The sequence below is a fragment of the Eublepharis macularius genome, chromosome 6 (assembly GCF_028583425.1).
Source record: "Eublepharis macularius isolate TG4126 chromosome 6, MPM_Emac_v1.0, whole genome shotgun sequence".
In the NCBI taxonomy this organism is placed as follows: Eukaryota; Metazoa; Chordata; class Lepidosauria; order Squamata; family Eublepharidae; genus Eublepharis; species Eublepharis macularius.
In genome coordinates, this window is record NC_072795.1 from 97646801 (window position 1) to 97660112 (window position 13312).

Below are 13312 nucleotides of genomic sequence, written 5' to 3' on the forward strand. Positions count from 1 at the left end.
AATCCCTTGAAGATGGAGGTCCTGCATGAGGATCTAGGGTCCATGGGTGCAGGACTCCGGCTCCCTGCTCTCGATGGAGTGCCACTTACACCAGTGTCGAGAGTGAGGAGCCTGGGGGTGGTCCTGGATGCTTCCCTGTCTATGGAGGCACAGGTAGCACCGGTTGTTCGATCCTTATTTTTCTATCTAAGACAGGCTCGATAACTTGTCCCTTACTTATTGACCCATGACCTTACAACAGTGATCCAGGCAACGGTCACCTCCAGATTAGACTACTGTAACTCGCTCTCCGCAGGGCTTCCCTTGGGCTTGATCTGGAAACTGCAGCTGGTTCAGAATGCAGCTGCACAGGTGGTTGCCAGAGCTTCAATCATGGCACATATAACACCCATCCTCCGTCAGCTGCACTGGTTACCGGTTGAGTATTGGGTCCCGTTCAAGGTTCTGGTGCTGACCTATAAAGCCCTATGCGGACTGGGCCCAGCATACCTTCTGGACCGCCTCTCCCCATATGTTCCCCGGAGGTTACTTCGATCAGCCAATAAGCACTTGCTGATGGTCCCTGGCCCCAAGGAGGACCACCTGGCCTTTATTCAGTCCTGGCTCCAACCTGGTGGAACTCTCTGTCTGAGGAAACTATAGGGCCCAGTGGGATTTGTTATCTTTCCACTGGGCCTGCAAGACGGAGATGTTCTGCCAGGCATTTGGTGGGGGTTAGGCTGTCCTCTTGCCAGCCATACCACTGAAGAACATCCACCACCCATGCAGGAGTTCGTAAGTGTGATGCAGAGCATGATGCAAAAGCCAAGCCCTGCATCTAAAATGCTGTATTTTAATATTTATATCTGCCCATTTTAATTGTATATGGAATAATGTTTTAATGTTTTTATAATGTTTTATTGCTTTTAATTTTTATGTAAAAATTGTATGTTGTTACACCGCCCTGAGCCTGTCTGACGGGGAGGGTGGTCTAGAAGTGCAAATAAATAAATAAATAAATAAATAAATAAATAAATAAATAAATAAATAAATAAATAAATAAATAAATTTGATCGTGTCTTAGGAACAGCATTTAGGCAGCACTCGTTTTAGGCACATCGCTAAGTAGGAAATGTGCTCCTCTCCGGGCCAGTTGTCTTGTTTTCTGCTGCTATGGAGCAGCATATGTTTGTGGCTGCACAGCGACCATGACTATGAGCCACAGAGTAACTGCCAAATAGCTGTACAGCAACAAGGGCAGACTGGCAAGGAATCTGATCCCATGGGAGCAAGAGAAGAGAAGGGGTCGCCCGGTGGTTTGGACAGAGCAAAGGGCCTAGTTTGTTCGGAACAGGAAAGACTGCCTACAGTAGGCACAATCCACCAGGAACCTCCCAGTTGAACTTAGATGCTTAATTGAGGAAGCATTGCTGTGATCTTGCTTAGCTTCCATTCATCTAAATTCAATGGGGTAAAAAAAAAAAAGATTCCAGGGCATTGTGTCCAACCTGTTTCTTGGTTACAGAGTTTACCGAGAATCAAGGGGCACCTTGCCTCAATGCCATATTGCTTAAGAGCGTCTATAATGTGTAATTGTGGGAATTTAGCAAGTGTTTTCATTTCAGTCATGAAAGAGTTAAACTGTTTGTGTTACCTACTTAATTAGTAAACATACTTTGAATGTAACCATTAGAGCTTCGAATAAGATTCCCGCCATAGAAAGGGGAGTCACTAAGCATAATGAAGTAAGATTAGGATTTTCTATTGGGCAGTTAATTTATTGGGGGCAATTAATTGATGCTATATACTGAAGTTTTATTGCTCTTTGTTCACTTCTGTTTCTCCTTCCACTACTTCACTTGTCTTGACTCTAAGTCACTTATCCAGCAAGATGTAGTCAGCTTAGCAATTTATTATTTTCTCCAAATGTAACCCTAATTTTTATCCTTTAGTAAAGTAATTTTTACAGAGCTACACTGGAGTGTGTTTGTCAATCTATTCTCATTACTTCCAATGCACAATCTTTGCACAAACTCTGCTATATTTTCCTACAGTATTTGCATGTACATAGAGTGCACCCTTAGAGAAGCTATAATATGATCTCATCAGTTACACAAATACTGCTTCCCTCTTGCTCTTGGTTCCCAGGTACATGCACTCTCCATCAGCATCTGAAGGGGAGGCATGCATCTCCAAACAAGCAGTGAATGTGCACCAGGTAATGACTATCGGTGGTTCTTTGGCACCTATCCACTGGGACCCAGAATGTTGGATAAACAGCTTCCCTTTGTACCTTCCATGTGAATTAAACACATTATGCACATACTTGGCTGCTGTGCCATGCGCTTTCAAGTATTTCCTAGCCTCTCTGTGTGGGAACAGCATGCTCATACACTCATTTTGCAGCATGTACACTGTATGGAAAGATGGAGCCAGCTAGGAACTAGAGGGATGGAGCAGCATTTTACACTGCAATCCATTTGCTTCTTGTGTTTTCTGTAGCGAACATGTTAAGGATGAGTAACAGCCACGTGCCCTTAAGTGCCCATGAACATGGGTCAGGTTGCTGTAGGCCAACCAGGGATCCATGGGAGTTCCAGGACATGTACTGGTCCTTCTCTTTGTCCTTAATAGTTTCTTTTGAGATGAGACAATCTGTAGTCAAGGAAAGGTGGCACTCCATTCTGGGGCAGCCTGGATCTTTAACTTCATGGGAAACTTCTTGGTCATTAGAAGACCAGTGGTGGCCAGCGGAAAAGCTGAGTCAAGTGCCCACTGGCTGAAACCACCCATATGAAGCCACTTGATATGGAGTCAACCTTTGGTCTATCAAGGCCAGTGTTGTCTGCTCTGACTAGCAGCTGCATTATGGGCTTTTCGCATCAACTGCTTCCTGCTATGTTTATCTGAGGATGCCAAGGTTTGAACCTGGGACGTTCTGCATTCAAAGTGGATGTTCTGCCACTGACCCCTGGTTCCATACCCATCATCACTATGGCTCAGGTCTGAGCACAGCAGCCCATGGCACTGCCAGCAGCAGGGGGGCCAATTGGTTCTGCTTGTTCCGAGGCTCCTTTAACATCCCAGTTCACCCTGATTCTGCTTATTTTACGTTTGCAGGAAATCAGGTAACTCCGCTGAGCATTGAGACATCACAATGACATGTGGGGCATAGTTTCAAGTGGGTAGCTATGCTGGATTCTGGCCCAGTAGCCCCTTAAAGACCAACTAGATTTTCAAGGTATGAGTTCTGACTGAGAGTCAAAATTTGGGACGCCGTTTTGGGGTTGAAGCCCCTTTTGTCTTCTAGGGCTCCAGAAAAGATACACAAATACTTACTGTAAGACAGCCTGCCTGTTCCAGGCGCGCTTTTGGGAATCACCAGCATGGAAGGAACGTGTTAGAGAGCGGAGGCCAGGCTGCATCCGCATCCCAGCGCCTTTTGCGCACACACACACGCACACACCCTTCCAGTCCAGACAGAAGCACAACTCAGTTTAATCTCAACGGCAGGGGCGGCGCTTCCTAGCTAGGAGCGACCGCAGAGGTCAGTGTTAGGGAGGAAATGCAGAGAGAGGCCGCTAGGGGGAGCGTGATGGAAACGAAACGCGGCACATAGTAACCTCGCCGAATTGTCAAACATTGTCATGGTTAAAAGGGCCGGAGACAGGGATCGCTCAGGTAATGCGAGCCACAGACTTCCTTTTCTTCCTTATTTCTGTACATTTCCATTATGCTCATTTTCCAGGGTTTAATTCATACTTGACTGGGTGATTCCCCCCCTTCCCCTTTAAATGCTTTCTGGCTGCTCTTGTTTATTCAGGCTGAAGGAGATTATGGCATAACTTCAAAGGGAAAAAAGCCATCCTTCTGTGTGGGGGGGGGGGGGTTAAATCATGATTAAATTTTGACCAGCTAAATCCTCAACTCTTCTGTACAAATTCTGAAGTGACCGCATTTTAAGTTCAGACAACCCACCAGCATGAATGTGTGGAGAAAGTACAATGAATGTTACTGTCACACTAAAATAATGGCACGGAATGTATCAGGGGAATGTAAGCTTTATCTGTCTTGTGCTACTCATATTGGGCCTTGCAAAAGAATTTATTTGCTCTGTGTAAGAAATTGCATCTGAGTAACAGTAGTTTGTTTTTGGGGGGTGGTGATATAAAAAAAAACCCTCCAGGTTTGTTTTAATATATTTTAATACATTCAGCATAAAGCATATGTAAGCTACGCACAACAACAAAAAAGGAACAGCCAAGAAATATGCTTTTTAAAAAATGTACCCAATTAAAAATGGCACTTCATGCATCCCCTTGTTACTGTCCTCATTTCCCTTAATCCTGAGTCTTGAATCCTGAAAATAAATGTGCTCTAGGAAGTAACATTTGCTTGTATAAAGATATGGCTTTTAACCACATGCTAGCTTTTGGAATGTGCTTTCAATCCCCACCCCTTCCAAAGATGGAGACCTGGATGTTGAAATTAGCTGCTACATTTCAATGAATTTTGCAGCTAAGATCGCTATTATTCATTTGATAAATCTTATGAAGCATTACACCCACCAATATTTTTGGCAGCATTATAGATTTCTATCTAGAGTGCTAATGCCCGAGTGGCAGGAACAGGAAGAGCTGCTGACCTTGGAGCCCTCCTCAGTGCAGCCTTGCTCAAGAGGGACTGCTGGCCTGCTTCCTTTGTTGCGCTGTGCATAGCCCCACGAGACACATGCTGTGCACACACAGAGCCATGTGGTGTCATTGAATTCTAAGAAAGATTTTCATCTTCACCCGGTGGAAAACTCCAAATGCATCTAGACAGAAACACAAGACCATTAACTCTGTTTGCTTCTTCTCGTAAAAGAAAAATTAACCTCTTTCCTGAACAAACAGTTTGTACTTCCTTGTGACTTTTCCATAGAAAGGAACTTGGACTTGCCCACTCTGGTTTTGTTTCACTGGCTGGAACTGAAACTGGGCCTGCTGCTGAATTGCAACTTCAAACGATAGTCGTTTCATGTAAACATCTTGTACAAGCAGTTATTTGATTGCACTGGGATCTGAGGGGGATAGTCACTTACATCCTGGTTGTGAACAAATGATTTGGCAGTAGAAATCTCCCCCCGCCCAGCCCCATTGTATTCTATGAGGATCAGGGTCTCCAAAACTTTTTATTTGCAGATTCATTGCTGTAGAAGATTCCACACCCGCACACACCCAGCAATAGTTGAAAGGCTGTGATTCTATGCATACTTCTGTCTCGTTGCACTAGGTGGGTCTTACTTCTGAGTAAATATGTACAAGAGTGAGCTGCATGCAGTTATTAGTAATTCGGGGGAGGGGATTGTTCCATTATTTATTAAGAATGCTGCTTTTGAAAATGCCCTGTTCATAAAACAGAAAGCATTGATCAGAAGATGCTTATCTGCAAGTAATTTTCACAGCCTTGGATTTATGTCTAGGTACATAAGTTTAGAATTTTAGTTGGAAGATGCAAATTGAAATCTTCAGTATATTCAATGAAGCCCCAATTACTCTAATAGGATTATTATGGAGTAACAAACCTGTAGACTGCAGCTTGAATTATTTTTATTATAAAAGAACAAAGTATTTAGTAAAAAGAAACAGAAGATAGCTAGGTGAAATCTATGTTACCATGAGTAAGAAAGCTAATCATAATTCTGTTTTTCCAAAAGGAGGCTTGTTCCGATAAAGTCATCTTTACATCCTGTTTGGGGATGAGCTTTAGTATTTAAACAGCTCATTCCTGAGATGAAGTATTTTGCTTTGTGGTTGGCATTTGAAATCTCCCATGTCATTTGGAGAAAAGTAACTGATTATTACACTATGTTGGCCCTTCCCCTCTGCAAAAAAAGTACATGCTCTTCACTATGAACAAATGAATTGATTTAACAGGAACTGAGAGATGAAACTGCCCACCGTTTCCTGCAAAAATGAACTGTCAGCCATTTTCACAATCTGGTTAAACCAAAACACTAAATCTGATTCTCTGATTTAATTAAATTGTGGAGAGAAATGTTACGTTTGTGTCTCAGTATGCCAACCTGTGGAGGGGAGTTTCAATTCAAGACCAGGTCAGTTTCATCCATGGTGGTATTGAAATGTAGGGATGTATTAAAAGGAGTGACAGGATGGCCCATTGAAAATAATGAGAGAGGCTTGAAGGCCCATTGGAAATAATGGGAACCAGGAATGCCCATTTACTTGCATGGGCTCCATTGAAATACATTACAGCACAAAAATAGATGCAAAGAATATGTGGAAAGGATTTTCCAGGAAGGTCTCGGGAAACAAATAGACTATTCAGGGACTGGAATGACAACCCCTGGAGTATTAGAAGGGCTCTGGGACTGGAATGACAAGCCCCTGAGTGGAATGACAGACCTTAGGTGTAGCAGAAAGGCTTTGGGACAGGAATGACAGGCCCCTGAGTGCAATGACAGCCCCTGGCTGTAGCAGAAGGGCTCTGGGACTGGAATGACAAGACTCTGAGTGGAATGACGGCCCCTGGGTATAGCAGCAGGGCTCTGGGACTGGACACCTGAGTGGAATGACGACCCCTGGGTGTAGCAGAAGCATTCTGGGACTGGAATGACAGCCCCTTGAGGGGAATAAAAGCTCCTGTGAGTAGCAGATGTGTCTTTGCTGCTAGCTTTTCCCTTATCTCCATCCCATCCTGATGCACAGCACTTTACAAAACAAAGTGGCAGAAAAGATGCTGGGAGGGAATGAAGCACCGGCAATTTAACCCTTTCCTACTTTTGCTTTTTAAAAAATTAATGAGACTATAACAAGCTTGAAAAGTACATGTTTTTCCCCAGAACTGCACTACCAATTGCCTCTCCAGTGGGCAGTGGACAGCCCAATTAGCAAATGCTGAGGTGGGGAGTGGGCTCCAACATTGCAATGTTACACCACCTGTGAATAATTTTTTTGAAAAACTGATGTCAGATCCACCCCCCACAAAATGCGGCTCCAAACACACACATCTCAACTCATCAGCAGACACAAAATTACCTCAAGGTTGTGCAGTAAAGAATGATGGGACCCCAAGCCGTTTCAGCACCAATCAATGTGAATGCTCAGCATTGCCAGCTTCAAGTGTGCCGTGCGGAATGGGCCATGGTGCTTGTGGGCACTATGGCACAAGGCAACATTTTCTTGGTGCCCACCAAGTGTTTTAAGAAAGAGGGGGGCCAGATGGGACTTTTGCCCAGCAAGGCTACTGATGGGCTGTGCAGATTTTTAAAATTATTCCTTTGGTCAACAGAGTGAGCAAAAGTGAGCAAGGAACTCAGCCAGAGTGTGACACGTAATAGGACACATAATAGGAACATGGAGGCCTGGGAGGCTTAAGAATTGGATAGGGGAACAGGAATGGGTCAAGGGCAGGATTTAAGCTTGAAAATAGAGGAGGTGGCTGATATCAACCTCATGAAAATGTAAGTAAACTGAGGAGCTGACAGGAAGATAAATATACAAATGGAACTGGTTTGGTGATAGCTACATATCTTCCAGAAATATCAGTTAAAATGTAAAGTTTTTAATTCTGTTCTACTGTTTGTGACTCCAATTGCAGACCAGAACACTTCTGTTACTCCTAGGGGCTGTCATTCAACTCAGGGGTCTGTTGTTCCAGTCCCGGAGCCCTTCTGCTACTCCCAGGGGGCTGTCATTCTACTCAGGGACCTGTCATTCCAGACAAAGAACACATCTGCAACTCCCAGAGCTGTCATTCCACTCAGAGGCATGTCATTCTAGTCCCAAAGTGCTTCTGCTACACCTAGGGGTTGTCATTCCACTCTGCGGCCTGTCATTTCAGACCCAGAGTGCTTCTGCTACTCCCAGGGGCTGTCATTCCAGTTCCTGAATAGTCTATTTGGGTCCTGAGACCTTCCGGGAAAATCCTTTCCACATTTTCTTTGCAACTTTTTTTGTGCTGTAATGTATTTCAATGGAGCCCATGCGAGTAAACGGGAATTCCTGGTGCCATTATTTCCAATAGGCCTTCAAACCTCTCCCATTATTTCCAATGGGCAATCCTGTCATTCCTTTTCCTACATCCCTGAAAAGGGGGAAAGAGTTGAAGAGGGCGCTGCGTGGTCGCTTGATGAAAGCGTTTCGCTACATTTATTACTACTTTCGAAACTGTGTTTTAAACGGATTACCTTTAAACGTCATTGAGGCATGCTGGACTCAGATACCAGTTGGAGGAGTTCACCTACGTTTTATTTGCAAGCCACAAAGAGAGATTGCCCGTTTAACAGAGTAATGAGGGTGGAAGGGGGGGGGATACGTATTGCGAGCTTGTCTAGAAATCTGCGAGATACAAAGTGGAGTGTGTTGCAGCCATCCACTCCAGGTAAATAGCCACTTCGGAGCAGATTGGAAACACATTCCACTTTTTTTTAGGTGATAGCTTTGCGGGGGAAGAGTAAGAGAAAAGTGCGTTTAACGCTGTCTCTGCTTTGTCCGATCATTTGAAGGTGTTTCTCCCTGTACAGGGCCGCAAACCCTTGAAACCTAATCACCTGACCCTTCAGAGAGCACAAGTGTGGGCCAGAGGGCAGGCCTCCTTTTAGGGGTAACCCGTTTGGTAGAGCAGAGCTGGGGGAGGGGGAAGCACCCTGCTTGCTTTTCCACAATCATCCCAATGGAGTCAATCGTTTCAGGATTCCGCCGTGGAACGTTCCCGGGAGAGAAGCATTGTGACGTCAGCGCACCTACTAATCCTCCCTGCTGAGGGGGAGCCTGGAGCCATGAGGTCATCGCAGCGGCCACTGTAGCTATCCCGAGAGCAGCCGCCGCCAGCCCAGCAGCTTCCACGGCGGGGGGAGGGGAGCTGGCCCGAGCAAGGCCGCCTGGGATCCAGCAGCCGCACTTCAGCTGCAACCGAGCTTGCCGCCGCTGAGTTCCTCAGCAAAAGCATGGAGGAGGAGGCTGAAGCGAAAGAGCCGCAGGTCGGCTCCTGGCTGCCTGTGCTGGTGGAGCAGATGGTGAACGACACCCTGGTGGTCACCTTGAGCTGTGGGGAGCGGCGCTTCACCGGGATCCTCCTGGATTGCACTAAAAAGTAGGAACGTTCATCGCTTTATTATTCCCTCTTTCTGTGTGCGCCCCCCCCCCCAATTTAAAACAAACCAAAACAAAAGCTTCCAGAAGGGGATTGTATTGAGAAGTTTGCTGTTCTCGCTTGGGGCCTGCAAGAAGGAGAAGGCGGTGCAGCTGGGCAGGAGGAGCGGTTAGGCCATGTTATTAAAGAGTTAAAGTTATATGGCACTTTGCGGTGGGGGAAGGGTGGGACGTACGGCGGGCGGGGGGGGGGGGATCAGGTTTTTCTCCCTCCTGAAGATGAGGCTGTGGTTTCATTTTCTGTTTTAAATCCAGCATGTAAGAAATCCCTGTTCAGAAAAATGTCAAGTTTTCCAGTTTGTACAACACACGTCCTCTGTTGGTGACTTTTTTTTTAAAAAAGGCCTATTTTGAAATGGCCATACTTCTTATGGGCATGGAGGCTCTTTAAAAAAAACGTGTCGTGGGAGGAAGGGGGAGGGTTGCCCTAATCTTTCAAAAGATCACCCCAGCCAAATCTTCTGTATCTCGTATGCTGCAGGTAGAAAAGACGGATCTTCCCCCGAATGCTGCGAGTTTGCTAAAGTTTCTTCCTAGATGAGGTTCCACTTGTGCTGCATATGGGTGGTAGCTGAGCTGATGCACAGCCTTATGATGTCACACGTTGCCATAATTACTGACTTCTTTGTTCACAAGTATTGCACACTTCAAACAGCCTGTGCCTTGGATTAAAACTCTCCCAGCTTGTCCTTGATATATAGGTATCAGAATGATGGCTCGCACACAAACTCACAGGAACACAGGCTCAGTAGCTCCTTTGGGGCTTTTGTTATCTTGAGTGAAAGGTTTGCTGTTGTAAAGGGGCTGGTGCTTCTGCCATTGTGTACAGAATGAAATAGTAAGTATATCAACATGTAATATCTAAAAGGGTCTGCTCTGTTATGCTATATTACCAAAAATAAAAAAAAAAACCTTGCATGTAAAATAATTTTAAAACAGAAAATAGAGAAGGGTCCCTGGTAAAGGAAGTTTAAAAATACACACACAACCACCTTCAAACACATTCAGTGATAGAAAACTGAGCTTAATTGTGCCGATTTCTTACTGGCTAAAAATGCCATTGTCTAAATGACCTGTGGTAGAATTGACAGTCTGTAGGGCATACACTTCTTTTTCTTTTGTCCTGACATAGTTAAAACTTCTTTTGAAAATGCTTACTACACAAAAATGGGATCCTCTGATGCCTCTTGTGAAGATCAGGGGGCATACATCAAGCATAGGCTTTTCCTTGCCATTCGGTTTTTTTGAGAGGGAACTATAAATAAATGCCTGCCACTTTTGAAGGCCCCAAAATTCATGTTTCTTAATAGAGATTCAGAGTTCTTGGCAGTTTTTCTGTGTTTTGGTCGGGGGAATGGGTTCCCTTCAGCAATGTGCAGCCATTAGCCTTTGATGATTATCTTGCCAGCATTATCTCCTAATTAGATATGCCAACAGCGATTCATGCTAAAATCATATCTGGCTTCATGCACACTTCAGACATATCTCATTCAATGCGAGGAACTTGCTTTGCATTGAACTATTTTCAGCTAATTGTCGGTGTGTGGGGGTCTCCCCCTCCCTTTCCATTGTCCAGGCTGCTAAGCATTGTCTTGTAGCCACAGAAGGCCTTGTATTATATGGTCAGCCATTGCTGCAGCTGTATTGATTTTTCTCTGGCACTTCAGGTTTTGAAGCAATATAGAATTGGCACAATGCTTGGGAAATCTTGCTTGGAAGTGTGCAAGGTTCTTGTGAAACTCCCACTGATTTCCACAGGATAAGTGTATTAGGAGTTTCATGTTGGGTTGTTACCATGGTTTCCAGAATTTCAGAAAGGCCTCTGTGCCAGTCTGCCTCCTGCCCAATGTAGACTGTTTGCACACCTGCACTGCTTCTGAGCTGCCTGCTGCCAAGTTCTTCCAGACATTGTATCCCTTCACGCGCACCCTTTTAATATGTCTTTTGTAGACACTCGCTCTTGTGAACCGGTGACTTTTTGTACAATAAATCAGGCCCAATAGCCTGTGGCAGTGCCCTTCAGCTCACGTTGACTGTGTTCAGCACATGTATTGTGGATTGGTTCTGCGTAAGAGTGCAGCTTGTACTTTATTTTGGATTGTTTCAGAAAAAAATGTAATTACATGTGCTAGCCTTTGAGTTCATCTGGTACGTTTCAGCAATAAGAGTTTTTCTAAATAACAGGGTAGAACTGAGGGATCTGGAGACCATCTCTGCTAATATTCTTAGCTGGGCTGGATTACAGTTTTTTCCTAAGCGCCTAGGCCTTCCTGGATAAGGCCAGCATAAACTAAATCTGTGGGCTGCTTTTCTGTGCTAAGTTTAAATAGCTTTATCTCTTGTTTTCTTTTCCAAGCCACCCAGACTGTTCAGAAGCTTGGTGCCAGTCCACTTTGGCTGTGGTTCCCCCCTCCTTATTTACCCAACCTCTTTTTTTGATCTTTCTTCCCAATAAGATGTTCCTCATTTAGTTCCTGTCTTCTTTTCGGGCCTCTAAAACACGTCCGGAACTTGCCTTGTCATGCATGTTTATTAGGTTGAGTCACGTGGCCTGTTAATCTACTGCCCTTTTACAGATCCCTTAGGGAAGCCTTAAAAAATCCTGAACCTTATTATATTTTTTATTTTACTTCATTTATACCCCACGTTTCCCTCCAGTGGGAGCCCAAGGTGTCTTACGTAATTCTTCTCTCTTCCATGTTATTCTCACAACAACCCTGTGAGGTAGGCTAGTCTGAGTGTGTGTGACTGGCCCAAGGTCACCCAGTGAGCTTCTAGGGCAGACTGGGGATTCAAACCTGGGTCTCCCAGATCCTAGTTTGACACTAACCACCACACCATGCTGACTTTTATCAGGTGACTTCAGAAGGAAATGGAGAGGAGGAGAGAAAATCCAAAGCTAAATGCTTCACAAGGGGGTGAAAAGTACAGGTGTGCTGCAAGGCTGAAGGGCAGTATATAGGCTTAGATGCAATTAGAAATGAGGAAAAGCCTAGCAAAATGTGTATGATAACCAAATACTAGAGAAGGTAAAAGGCCAGATAATGATAGACAGTTCAGGGAGGGGGAGGGAAGCCCTCCTTCTTGCAGTATAGGATTGGCCATGCTTTCAGATGTTGCTTGTTGATTGCTGTAGAATATTCTGTGAAGCCAAATGCCACTGTTTGGGTAGCAGCTTCCTTTACAAAATGAAGGTTTGCTCGTGCCTAAGCCTTACCTTGGTCAGGGCAAGCCTAGCAGCACAAGCCAGTTTCTCCTGCTGGCCACCTGCTAGAATTGCAGGCATTTCCACACAGGAGCTGAAAGTCAATCAGTGGCAAAGGTCACTACACTCCTCTGAATTCAGTGTGTATATTTTTAAAGAAAAGTTAATTTCATTTTTTCACAATAAGCACGTTTTCTGTTAGTAGCATAGTATCAGTCTTGCTGGTGATGACTAAAGCATCTTTGCTCTTTTTTTTTTAGAAATGCTGAATTATTATTGGGACTGTTCAACTAAATCTTTGATTTGAATTGGTTAAATCACCAGCCCAGCTGTAGTGACCCCCTGCCATTGATTGGGAAATGGAGCCCCTTCTCTTTCAAGTGACTGATATGCAGAAAGATTTCTTTTAATCGTGCTTATCAGAGGCTGACATGTAAGGAAATTTTTGTGTAGTCCTGGGAAGGCAGGCTGGACTTTCATACTATCCTTTGATTTCATGACCTCATGAGGCTGATGGTCCTCATCCCATGTTGTAAATCCTGCTACTCGGCTGTTTTAAGTGTAATGGTGATAAAAATGTGCTTGTGTTATGGGAAAGAGTCCACAAATATTGGCTTGGCTTTTTGTGATTGCCACCGCAAGCTCTCTTCCCCAGCCTCTCAGGGCTTTTGAAAGTGGGGGCTGGGTTCTTTAGACTGTGGTTTGGGAGAAGGTAAGACACAGGAGCCTTTTGTGCTGCTGAGAAAAGCATCTTGTTGTTTCTTATCTTCTCTGAACTGCAGCATAAATGGAGCTGTGTGCTGCTGAATGTCTTGCTGCTGAATGTCTTGCTCAGCAGAGGTTCACGGGGCCCTTGCCCCTGGCTATCTGTTGAGTACCCTTGTGCCTACCTGGCTCTAAGCTGTCAACAGATGGGGGTACCTTGTGCCTATTTAACAGCATCCCTTCCCTTTTTCTCTCTCTCCACCCTTGC

General features: G+C 44.8%; 1 protein-coding gene across 3 annotated transcripts in view; it reads left to right on the plus strand.

Moving 5' to 3' along the window:
- Window positions 1-3556: 3556 nt before the first annotated feature.
- Window positions 3557-13312, plus strand: part of PWWP2B (PWWP domain containing 2B) — a 44259-nt gene continuing 34503 nt past the window's right edge. Inside the window, exons 1-2 of one of the 3 annotated variants that reach the window (XM_054983425.1) lie at window positions 3557-3660; window positions 8675-9075. In XM_054983425.1, the coding sequence (XP_054839400.1) occupies window positions 8930-9075 (146 nt within the window). In that variant the 5' untranslated portion in view covers window positions 3557-3660; window positions 8675-8929. Of the gene's footprint in view, window positions 3661-8308; window positions 8365-8674; window positions 9076-12599; window positions 12773-13312 lie in introns of those variants that run through there. The other 2 variants (XM_054983426.1, XM_054983428.1) reach the window with 2 other exon arrangements.